This window comes from Oncorhynchus masou, chromosome 15 (genome assembly GCF_036934945.1).
Source record: "Oncorhynchus masou masou isolate Uvic2021 chromosome 15, UVic_Omas_1.1, whole genome shotgun sequence".
Taxonomy (NCBI): Eukaryota; Metazoa; Chordata; class Actinopteri; order Salmoniformes; family Salmonidae; genus Oncorhynchus; species Oncorhynchus masou.
This window is the reverse complement of record NC_088226.1, coordinates 74,609,685-74,621,337: the sequence shown is the minus strand read 5'-3', so window position 1 is coordinate 74,621,337 and position 11,653 is coordinate 74,609,685. Positions and strand designations below refer to the sequence as shown.

General features: G+C 43.9%; 1 protein-coding gene across 4 annotated transcripts; it reads right to left on the bottom strand.

Moving 5' to 3' along the window:
* On the bottom strand, positions 1-10,614 carry neil1 (nei-like DNA glycosylase 1). Of its 4 annotated transcripts, none has more exons than XM_064990230.1 (10): positions 10,512-10,614; positions 9,041-9,318; positions 8,704-8,952; positions 6,661-6,780; positions 6,259-6,409; positions 5,344-5,437; positions 1,915-2,036; positions 1,808-1,835; positions 540-601; positions 1-459 (listed from the first exon to the last, which is right to left on the bottom strand). In XM_064990230.1, the coding sequence occupies exons 2-10, from the start codon at positions 9,301-9,303 to the stop codon at positions 370-372; spliced, it is 1,179 nt and encodes a 392-aa protein (XP_064846302.1). In that variant the 5' UTR covers positions 9,304-9,318; positions 10,512-10,614; the 3' UTR covers positions 1-369. The 4 variants fall into 4 exon arrangements, with proteins under 4 accessions (XP_064846302.1, XP_064846303.1, XP_064846304.1 ...); XM_064990231.1 differs by having other exon boundaries at positions 6,286-6,409; XM_064990232.1 differs by having other exon boundaries at positions 9,083-9,318.
* Positions 10,615-11,653: the final 1,039 nt, after the last annotated feature.

Below are 11,653 nucleotides of genomic sequence, written 5' to 3'. Positions count from 1 at the left end.
TGAGATCAAACGTTGTTTATTCCATGGTACAAAAAGGGGATTTCTCTTGCATAGAACACATAGACAGTTTTATTTTTAAAATGGCCCCGTTCAGTAATAGCTCTGTGCCTACAGCTACTTGCTTGTTCTACCTAGCAGCTTCTGGATTGAAAGCAAAAAAAATATATATAATTTTTTTGTTTCCTGCATGAAAATGGACAATATTCTTCTACTGTCTGGCTTCTGGTCCCACTCCATGTCTGTGGGGCTGGAACACGGAGGATTCACAAATCATGACAAATCACGATGCAGGCAAAGTTGAAGGACAAATGATCAAAAAGCTCCTCATCTCACTGGACTCTGGACCGGGGCTCTTCTGCTGAGGCTTGTTTATTTCCTCCTTCCTGCCCGTCTCTGAGGGACTTCCGTTTCCTTTATGTATTTTGGCTTCATCGTGCTCTCAGAGCGGGCCTTCTTTACCTGATGAGGGATGAGAATGGGAGGCGTGCTCATGTTTTTACTGTACAGTTAAAGTAGCTGAGGGAACAATCCCAACTCACCTTTTTTCCCCCTTTATAATCATGGTCATCCTCTTTCTTCACTATCATCTTTGTTTTGGCATCTAGCGGATGAGAAGAGGAGATCAACCCAATGAATTTAACTTTTTATGGCTGCAGGGGGCAGTATTGAGTAGCTTGGATGAAAAGGTGCCCATTGTAAACGGCCAGCTCCTCAGTCTCAGATGCTAATATATGCATATTATTATTAGTATTGGATAGAAAACTCTAAAGTTTCCAAAACTGTCAAAATATTGTCTGTGAGTATAACAGAACTGATATTGCAGGCGAAACCCTGAGGAAAATCAAAACAGGAAGTGGCTTCTATTTTGAAGCTCCATGTTCCATAGCCTCCCTTTGCTGGATTTAAAGGGATATGAACCAGATTCCTTTTCCTATCAGCTTCCTCAAGGTGTCAACAGTCTTCAGACACAGTTTCAAGCTTTTATTTTGAAAAATGAGCCAGAACAATAACATCGAGTCAAGTGGTCACATGAGTTTTGCTCGCGCAACAGTTTGGATAGGTATTGCTTTTCCCTCTCCTACTGTGAAAGACATTTGCGGTTGATATATTATTGATTATATATTTTAAAAACAACCTGAGGATTGATTGTAAAAAAACGTTTGACATGTTTCTGTGAACATTATGGAAACTATTTGGAATTTTCGTCTGCGTTGTCGTGACCGCTCTTTCCTGTGGATTTCTCAACATAACGCGCCAAACAAACGGAGGTATTTTGGATATAAAAATAATCTTTATGGGACAAAAGGAACATTTGTTGTGTAACTGGAAGTCTCGTGAGTGAAAACCTCCGAAGATCATCAACGGTAAACGATTAATTTGATTGCTTTTCTGATTTTCGTGACCTAGCTACCTGATGCTAATTGTACTTAATGTTTTATCGTGCGATCGATAAACTTACACAAACGCTTGGATTGCTTTCGCTGTAAAAGCATAATTTCTAAATTTGACACGACAGGTGGATTAACAAAAGGCTAAGCTGTGTTTTCCTATATTGCACTTGTGATTTCATGAATATAAATATTTATAGTAATATTTATTGTATGTAGCGCTATGCTATTCAGCGGTTGCTGATGACACTTATCCCAATAGGGGGATTGCAGCCATAACAAGTTAAACTGGCATTACTGATGCATTCTAAACCGCCAGTCAGTTTCTTAGGCCTGGCTTTGTTAACCACTAACTAGAGTAAGAGACTGTAGGATTGTGGAAGGGTTCTCTTCTGTTTTAGGCTCTGCTAGTGCCTCACCTTTAGGAGCCATGGGACCTGGATCTCCCTGAAACCAGACAAAACAATCACATTAGATGTCTGAAAGGTGTGTGTGATGTGTGTGTGTGCAGTGTGTGTGTGCTCACCTTGAACCACATAGTTCTGCCGTTGTGATCTCTTACGGACTTCATCCCCTCCACACAGTAACACTGGAGCCACGATTTAAAGTCAGTGTAGTCCATATTCTCTGGGTCGTAACCTTTACCACCTAATAACAGTCATACATATTAATAAAATATAGCCTTGTTCTCTGGGTCGTAACCAGTAATAAAATCTAGCCTTATTCTCTGGGTCGTAACCACTAATAAAATATAGCTTTGTTCTCTGGGTCGTAACCACTAATAAAATATAGCTTTGTTCTCTGGGTCGTAACCACTAATAAAATATAGCTTTGTTCTCTGGGTCGTAACCACTAATAAAATATAGCTTTGTTCTCTGGGTCGTAACCACTAATAAAATATAGCTTTGTTCTCTGGGTCGTAACCACTAATAAAATATAGCTTTGTTCTCTGGGTCGTAACCACAAATAAAATATAGCTTTGTTCTCTGGGTCGTAACCACAAATAAAATATAGCTTTGTTCTCTGGGTCGTAACCACAAATAAAATATAGCTTTGTTCTCTGGGTCGTAACCACTAATAAAATATAGCTTTGTTCTCTGGGTCGTAACCACTAATAAAATATAGCTTTGTTCTCTGGGTCGTAACCACTAATAAAATATAGCTTTGTTCTCTGGGTCGTAACCACTAATAAAATATAGCTTTGTTCTCTGGGTCGTAACCACAAATAAAATATAGCTTTGTTCTCTGGGTCGTAACCACAAATAAAATATAGCTTTGTTCTCTGGGTCGTAACCACAAATAAAATATAGCTTTGTTCTCTGGGTCGTAACCACTAATAAAACAGCCTTATTCTCTGGGTCGTAACCTTTACCAGCTAATAACAGTCATACAGGGAGGGAATCCTATAAATAGAACCAGAACAGTAGCCTGAATGGTTCTATTGTAAAAGACAGGAAATGAGCAAGGCTCTGAAACATTGTATTCTATAAAAAACGTTTGTGGTCATAGGCACATCCCTTAAAAAAATTGGTGCTGGGCTAATGAAGAATACCAGTATCGAACAAGAGGGCCCTCACACTGTTAAAAACATACTGTAGGTGCTGGGCTAATGAAGAATACCAGTATAGAACAAGGCCCTTGTTTCCACCTGAAACTGATCTTTGTCAGGTCAAACAAACTAACTAAGCGGTCACATTCCTACTTGGTCATTTTGTAAATAAACTTGAGCAAAAAAATAACTCCATTTATTTTTCAGCAAACTTAACATGTGCAAATATTTGTATGAACATAAGATTTGACAAATTGAGACAAACTGAACACGTTCCACAAACATGTGACTATCAGAAATGGAATAATGAGTCCCTGAACAAAGGGGGGCGTCAAAATCAAAGTAACAGTCAGTATCTGGTGTGGCCACCAGCTGCATTAAGTACTGCAGTGCATCTCCTCATGGTCTGCACCAGATTTGCCTGTTCTTGCTGTGAGATGTTACCCCACTCTTCTACCAAGGCACCTGCAAGTTCCCGGGCCCTAGCCCTGAACCCTCCGATCTAAGGTCCCAGACGTGCTCAATGGGATTGAGATCCGGGCTCTTCGCTGGCCATGGCAGAACACTGACATACCTGTCTTGCAGGAAATCACGCACAGAACGAGCAGTATGGCTGGTGGCATTGTCATGCTGGAGGGTCATGTCAGGATGAGCCTGCAGGAAAGGTACCACATGAAGGTGTCTTCCCTGTAATGCACAGCGTTGAGATCGCCTGCAATGGCAACAAGCTCAGTCCGATGATGCTGTGATACACTGCCCCAGACCATGACGGACCCTCCACCTCCAAATCGATCCCCCTCCAGATTACAGGCCTCGGTGTAACGCTCATTCCTTCGATGATAAACGCAAATCTGACCATCACCCCCGGTGAGACAAAACCGCAACTCGTCAGTGAAGAGCACTTTTTTGCTAGTCCTGTCTGGTCCAGCGACGGTGGGTTTGTGACGTTGTTGCCGGTGATGTCTGGTGAGGATCTGCCTTACAACAGGCCTACAAGCCCTCAGTCCAGCCTCTCTCAGCCTATTGTGGACAGTCTGAGCACTGATGGAGGGATTGTGCGTTCCTGGTGTAACTCGGGCAGTTGTTGTTGCCATCCTGTACCTGTCCCGTAGGTGTGATGTTCGGATGTACCGATCCTGTGCAGGTGTTGTTACATGTGGTCTGCCACTGTGAGGACAATCAGCTGTCCGTCCTGTCTCGCCGTCTTAGGCATCTCACGGTACAGACATTGCAATTTATTGCTCTGGCCACATCTGCAGTCCTCATGCCTCCTTGCAGCATGCCTAAAGCATGTTCACACAGATGAGCAGGGACCCTGGGCATCTTTCTTTTGGTGTTTTTCAGAGTCAGTAGAAAGGTCTCTTTAGTGTCCTAAGTTTTCATAACTGTGACCTTAATTGCCTACCGTCTGTCAGCTGTTAGTGTCTTAACGACCGTTCCACAGGTGCATGTTCATTAATTGTTTATGGTTCATTGAACAAGCATGGGAAACAGTGTTTAAACCCTTTACAATGAAGATCTGTGAAGTTATTTGGATTTTTACAAATTATCTTTGAAAGACAGGGTCGTTTCTTTTTTTTTTGTTGCTGAGTTTAAATATTGTCTGTAACTACTACACCTGCCCATCTCATTGATATCAAATTATTAGAGATACACATTGTGTTTGAACCCACCATGCGTCATGTGGTCATGTGAGGTGAAATGTGTATATGTTGGAATGTGAACACAGTGTGTTTGGCCTGACGAATATCCGTTTCGGATTGAAACGTTGTCAACAAAGCTGTGAATTGGGGGGGGGGGGCTTTAAATAGTGTGAGGGCCTTCTTTGTTCTTTAGTTGTATTGTATTCCAACAATAGATTTCATTAAACAACCTACAAAAACAGCGAGGAAGCGTAAGCTTTACCACCTAATAAAGGTCATCAAGGCAGAGGGAACACCAGTGTTTCCTCTAAATGTTATTAGCCGTGGCGGTCAGCACTGGTGACTTCTTAAAAGGACCTTCTTCCCCAAAATGGCCCCCAGATGGCTTATGATATATGCCATGGCAAAAAAAAAAAAACTGAATTACAGTAAATTAGGTTTAAAAACAGCAAACTGAACAGGAAATAAAAAAACAAAATTACGGTAAACTTGAGGTCACTACGACTATTACCAATCTCTTTCCTTCGTCCAAGAGCTGTTGATTCATAACGTTACATGGTTGGTGGTCACGTACAATGACTCGTGTGTCTGTCAGGAAATTGAGACTCGTAATAGGTAGGTTTAACAAGCCAATTAGGGTCATTTTTATGAGAGATTGTTCCAGTTCAGTTAACACAGTCAGCAGTGATACTGCACCCGACAGCAGAGCTATACTGTACACAACTTGATAGTTAATGGGAAAACTGAGAGCATATTATTGTACCTAACTTGATGACCTCCAGAGGTACTGTGTGACAGAGACGGAGCAGGTCTGGAGTCTCACTCTCATCCTCCTTCACAGCAGCTCTGTCTGAGATCTGATCAACACAGGAAACAGTAGTTAGTGGATATATGAATAACAGAAAGACTACCGCGGAGCATCATGCTATCAGCTATACCCCATAGCAGCTATACCGCGTAGCATCATGCTATCAGCTATACCGCGTAGCATCATGCTATCAGCTATACCCCATAGCAGCTATACCGCGTAGCATCATGCTATCAGCTATACCGCGTAGCATCATGCTATCAGCTATACCGCGTAGCATCATGCTATCAGCTATACCGCGTAGCATCATGCTATCAGCTTTACCGCGTAGCATCATGCCATCAGCTATACCGCGTAGCATCATGCTATCAGCTATACCGCGTAGCATCATGCTATCAGCTAAACCGCGTAGAAGCATAGATAGTCTTTGGATGCCGACAGCAGTTGCACCGTTAGAAGGCATAGCTTGGACTGCAGCCTACAAAAGCCTATTTCCTGCTCTTTCCTCACAATCCATCAAACACATTTCCTAGTGGTCTCTGACATCATAGTGGTCTCTGACATCATAGTGGTCTCTGACATCATAGTGGTCTCTGACATCATAGTGGTCTCTGATTGGTGGTCAGACTCGCTCAGGTGAAACTTGCGTTTTTTTTCAATGCTGATTTGAATGTCATTGAGAAAACAGAGAAGTGTCAGATTTTTTTTTTCTCTCGCAAACATCCTTTCTGAATTTAAAAGTAATCATCTAGTTTTTCAAAAGTATCTAATCTGATTACAATATTTTTGCTGGTAACGGATTACAGTTACCGGTTTTTGTAATCGCTTAAATGTAATGCAATGACCAGTGAACCTGGCCTGCCTTCTCACTTCTCTGTTGGTGACCTCCTCTTTGACCTCTCTGTTGGTGACCTCCTCTTTGACCTCCACTTTAACAACTGACTTCCGGTCCTCGTCAGACAGATGTGTTTGAAGTCCTTCCAGAACCGTCCGAGCCTTCACAAAGGGAGGGATGTTTAATCTAAAAGAATGGAAGAATGAGTAACTCAATTAACGCTCATTGTATCAGAAGGTCCGTTTCTCTCACAAGATGAGAATGAAGAATTATAGGGAATTTCAATTCATCAGGGAAGGAAAGAAATGTCATATAGATGGAAAATGTGCAACAATGGTGGCTTCGTTTCTGACTCACAATAGCCGACAACACATGGTTCTAATAGTAAAACAGTCTCATAGTCTAAATCAGGCATAGATGTTGGGGCTGTGGGTCACCTAAAGAGGATCTCAGCTCTCAGGTAGTTGCCAATGCCGTTAAAGTACTTCTGGTTCAACAGAACCTCACAGATGGGCCGGTCGAACGCTCTGTCGGACAGGTGGGAAAGGACATTCTCCCTGGAACAGAAACGACGTACGACAATGTAGAACAGTGGTCATATAGTCACATCCACTACAACATGTACCATCTGAACCCTGAAACCTTGGGTTACCATCTGAACTGATGGTGGGAGGATTTGTAGACAACAAACAAGAAAAGGTTTTAATGTTGATGTTTGGCACTATACCCCTGTTGTTCTAATAGGATCTAATCCCCAGGGATCTGTAGCCCCTGTTGTTGTTCTAATAGGATCTAATCCCCAGGGATCTGTAGCCCCTGTTGTTGTTCTAATAGGATCTAATCCCCAGGGATCTGTAGCCCCTGTTGTTGTTCTAATAGGATCTAATCCCCAGGGATCTGTAGCCCCTGTTGTTGTTCTAATAGGATCTAATCCCCAGGGATCTGTAGCCCCTGTTGTTGTTCTAATAGGATCTAATCCCCAGGGATCTGTAGCCCCTGTTGTTGTTCTAATAGGATCTAATCCCCAGGGATCTGTAGCCCCTGTTGTTGTTCTAATAGGATCTAATCCCCAGGGATCTGTAGCCCCTGTTGTTGTTCTAATAGGATCTAATCCCCAGGGATCTGTAGCCCCTGTTGTTGTTCTAATAGGATCTAATCCCCAGGGATCTGTAGCCCCTGTTGTTGTTCTAATAGGATCTAATCCCCAGGGATCTGTAGCCCCTGTTGTTGTTCTAATAGGATCTAATCCCCAGGGATCTGTAGCCCCTGTTGTTGTTCTAATAGGATCTAATCCCCAGGGATCTGTAGCCCCTGTTGTTGTTCTAATAGGATCTAATCCCCAGGGATCTGTAGCCCCTGTTGTTGTTCTAATAGGATCTAATCCCCAGGGATCTGTAGCCCCTGTTGTTGTTCTAATAGGATCTAATCCCCAGGGATCTGTAGCCCCTGTTGTTGTTCTAATAGGATCTAATCCCCAGGGATCTGTAGCCCCTGTTGTTGTTCTAATAGGATCTAATCCCCAGGGATCTGTAGCCCCTGTTGTTGTTCTAATAGGATCTAATCCCCAGGGATCTGTAGCCCCTGTTGTTGTTCTAATAGGATCTAATCCCCAGGGATCTGTAGCCCCTGTTGTTGTTCTAATAGGATCTAATCCCCAGGGATCTGTAGCCCCTGTTGTTGTTCTAATAGGATCTAATCCCCAGGGATCTGTAGCCCCTGTTGTTGTTCTAATAGGATGTAATCCCCAGGGATCTGTAGCCCCTGTTGTTGTTCTAATAGGATCTAATCCCCAGGGATCTGTAGCCCCTGTTGTTGTTCTAATAGGATGTAATCCCCAGGGATCTGTAGCCCCTGTTGTTGTTCTAATAGGATCTAATCCCCAGGGATCTGTAGCCCCTGTTGTTGTTCTAATAGGATGTAATCCCCAGGGATCTGTAGCCCCTGTTGTTGTTCTAATAGGATCTAATCCCCAGGGATCTGTAGCCCCTGTTGTTGTTCTAATAGGATCTAATCCCCAGGGATCTGTAGCCCCTGTTGTTGTTCTAATAGGATGTAATCCCCAGGGATCTGTAGCCCCTGTTGTTGTTCTAATAGGATCTAATCCCCAGGGATCTGTAGCCCCTGTTGTTGTTCTAATAGGATCTAATCCCCAGGGATCTGTAGCCCCTGTTGTTGTTCTAATAGGATCTAATCCCCAGGGATCTGTAGCCCCTGTTGTTGTTCTAATAGGATCTAATCCCCAGGGATCTGTAGCCCCTGTTGTTGTTCTAATAGGATCTAATCCCCAGGGATCTGTAGCCCCTGTTGTTGTTCTAATAGGATCTAATCCCCAGGGATCTGTAGCCCCTGTTGTTGTTCTAATAGGATCTAATCCCCAGGGATCTGTAGCCCCTGTTGTTGTTCTAATAGGATCTAATCCCACTGTGTAATGATGATCCATTTCATCTTCTATTAGGTTCTGGAGTTTGAACAATGGCTACCTGTAGCTCAGGTACTCAAACATGATACAGGGCCCTCGGTTGAGTTGCCAGGTCCCGTTGGGTTGCCAGCTGCCAAAGCGGCGTGTGTCCACAAAGCTCAGAACCCTACAGGGCTTCTCATTGGTGTAGAACCGCAGGTGGGAATGTTTCGGAAGCTCCGCCTCTGTGGTGAAACGGAAGAATCCAGACATTCCGAAACGGAGGACGATGTCCATGGTCTGGACCTGGTTGACCTGACCTGTCTTCCCCCTAACAATATAATAGAATGATACTTCATTCTCCATCTTTCAAAGCAACTTCATATTTTTGGTCCACCACCACACAAAAAAACAGTAACCTTGTGGCGACTATTCCGCCTCTTAACTTCTCGGTTACCCACCGCCTGCATCTCCCCTGGGCAGAGTCACTCTTCTGAGGGGTTAGAGTGAGGCGGACCTCCTTGCCTCTGGAAGTGGCGATGATGGTGTAGGCCGGGCAGGAGAAGGAGACCTCAGGGTTCTTACTGACCTCTGATTTTTGTACTGGCCCGGTGAAGACCACTCCGCCACACATCCTGTTGACAAACAGACTGGCCAAGTGTAACTCTGGACCCTCAGGCATGGTGGTGGTGTGGTTCTGAAGAAGAGATAGACAGAGAGACAAATGGAGAGGGATAGTAGATATAGAGAGACAGGGGCAGGAGAGGGAAGGGAGACACAGCGGGACAGGGGTAGGAGAGGGAAGGGAGACACAGCGGGACAAAGAGAGACACAGGAGTAGGAGAGGGAAGGGAGACAGTGGGACAGAGAGAGAGACAGGGGTAGGAGAGGGAAGGGAGACAGTGGGACAGAGAGAGACACAGGGATAGGAGAGGGAAAGGAGACACAGTGGGACAGAGAGAGACACAGGAGTAGGAGAGGGAAGGGAGACAGTGGGACAGAGAGAGAGACAGGGGTAGGAGAGGGAAAGGAGACACAGCGGGACAGAGAGAGACAGGGGTAGGAGAGGGAAAGGAGACAGCGGGACAGAGAGAGACAGGGGTAGGAGAGGGAAAGGAGACACAGAGAGACAGAGAGGGAGACACAGGGGGACAGAGAGAGAGACAGGGGTAGGAGAGGGAAGGGAGACACAGTGGGACAGAGAGAGAGACAGGGGTAGGAGAGGGAAGGGAGACAGTGGGACAGAGAGACAGGGGTAGGAGAGGGAAGGGAGACACAGCGGGACAGAGAGAGAGACAGGGGTAGGAGAGGGAAGGGAGACAGTGGGACAGAGAGAGAGACAGGGGTAGGAGAGGGAAGGGAGACACAGCGGGACAGAGAGAGAGAGACAGCGGGACAGAGAGACGGGGACAGAGAGAACGACAAGTGGGGCCAGATAGAGAAGGACAAGGGGACCAAATAGAGGACAGGAATCAGTTTCTACACGCACTATGGGCAGATCAACTATGTAACCAAAGTCAATGTATCTGTGATGTAACGTTGGTTAGCTAACTAACTTGTAAGCTAACTTTCACATGTTTCAATTAACAGTGTTGACATGTCTTGCAATTTGTAACAGGCAATAACTAATTTACGGGTAACTTGCATGCAAAGCTATATACAAAAGTTACTGCTAACTTGCATGAATGGACATGAGCTGGCTGGCACATGGATGTTACCAAACAAGAAGTTATGTAACGTCGTTCTGCGGTCACTAAATTAGATAGCAAGGTACGATATTTGAAGCACACAACTAACTTATACACGTTGTTGTTGGACATGTTATACAATTATAAATTATATTTCCCAGTTTATATCAATGAACAATGTTTATGACGAATATTTGTTTACCTGTGCGCTGCTCCGGGGAACTGCGAGGGGAATTCACGTCAACACACCAACAGAGTGAACATGCTTGGTCGACCAGCAGCATTACTAAACTAGACTAATTGCAGATGGGACTTGTAGTCCCAACAGAGTAAACATGCTTGGTCGACCAGAAGCATTACTAAACTAGACTAATTGCAGATGGGACTTGTAGTCCCAACAGAGTGAACATGCTTGGTCGACCAGCAGCATTACTAAACTAGACTAATGGCAGATGGGACTTGTAGTCCCAACAGAGTGAACATGCTTTGTCGAACAGCAACATTACTAAACTAGACTAATGGCAGATGGGACTTGTAGTCCCAACAGAGTGAACATGCTTGGTCGACCAGCAGCATTACTAAACTAGACTAATGGCAGATGGGACTTGTAGTCCCAACAGAGTGAACATGCTTGGTCGACCAGCAGCATTACTAAACTAGACTAATGGCAGATGGGACTTGTAGTTCCACATCACAACGTTATCAAATCGGGTCAATTGTAATGTTTTAGAAAGACAAATGTTTACATATACAAAACATTAATTTTAAAATGGTAATTATTTTTCAAGTACATACATAAACAGATGTAGACATGAGAAATACATCATCAGATGAACAGCATATTAATAATGCAAAAACCACATTCAAAAGATCATGGTCCACTCACTAAACATTTACAACATTCTTCCTTACACGTGATATTCTACATATCACAATGTCCATCTGGCACTTTTGATTGATTTAGTGTGTAATCCATTCACTTAATCATAGTCCCCTTTTTTCCCCAAGACCCCATCACAGACTTAGCTATAGATTATAACACCAGATAATGTGATTTAACCCAAAGAAGGTGGTATCCATTATACTGAGAGTGACCGGTTAGGCACTGTTTGGTGTAACAGAGAAGATTTTCGACCAATACTTGCCGATACCGTCTTCATCCTCGATTAGAGGAAAGAGGAGTCTCATAAAAATGTCATTGTCCAGTTGCAGGGGGGTCAGTTTGAATTTAGAAAATGCTCTGTTATTTTTGCTCCATGAAGTAATCCAAAAAAATATACGCCACGTTCTTGTCTGTCTTGAGTATTCTGTTATTGGTCAAAACAGCTGGGTGTCCTGATAACA

What these genes read in the sequence shown, in the direction of transcription:
- neil1 (XM_064990230.1), bottom strand. Translation starts at nt 9,303, where the DNA reads ATGCCTGAGGGTCCAGAGTTACACTTGGCCAGTCTGTTTGTCAACAGG. An exon ending in TTTGAGTACCTGAGCTACAG is followed by an intron (nt 6,781 to 8,703) that starts GTAGCCATTGTT and finishes TTTCTGTTCCAG; the next exon opens with GGAGAATGTCCTTTCCCACC. An exon ending in TCTGGAGGTCATCAAGTTAG is followed by an intron (nt 2,037 to 5,343) that starts GTACAATAATAT and finishes GACTGTTATTAG; the next exon opens with GTGGTAAAGGTTACGACCCA.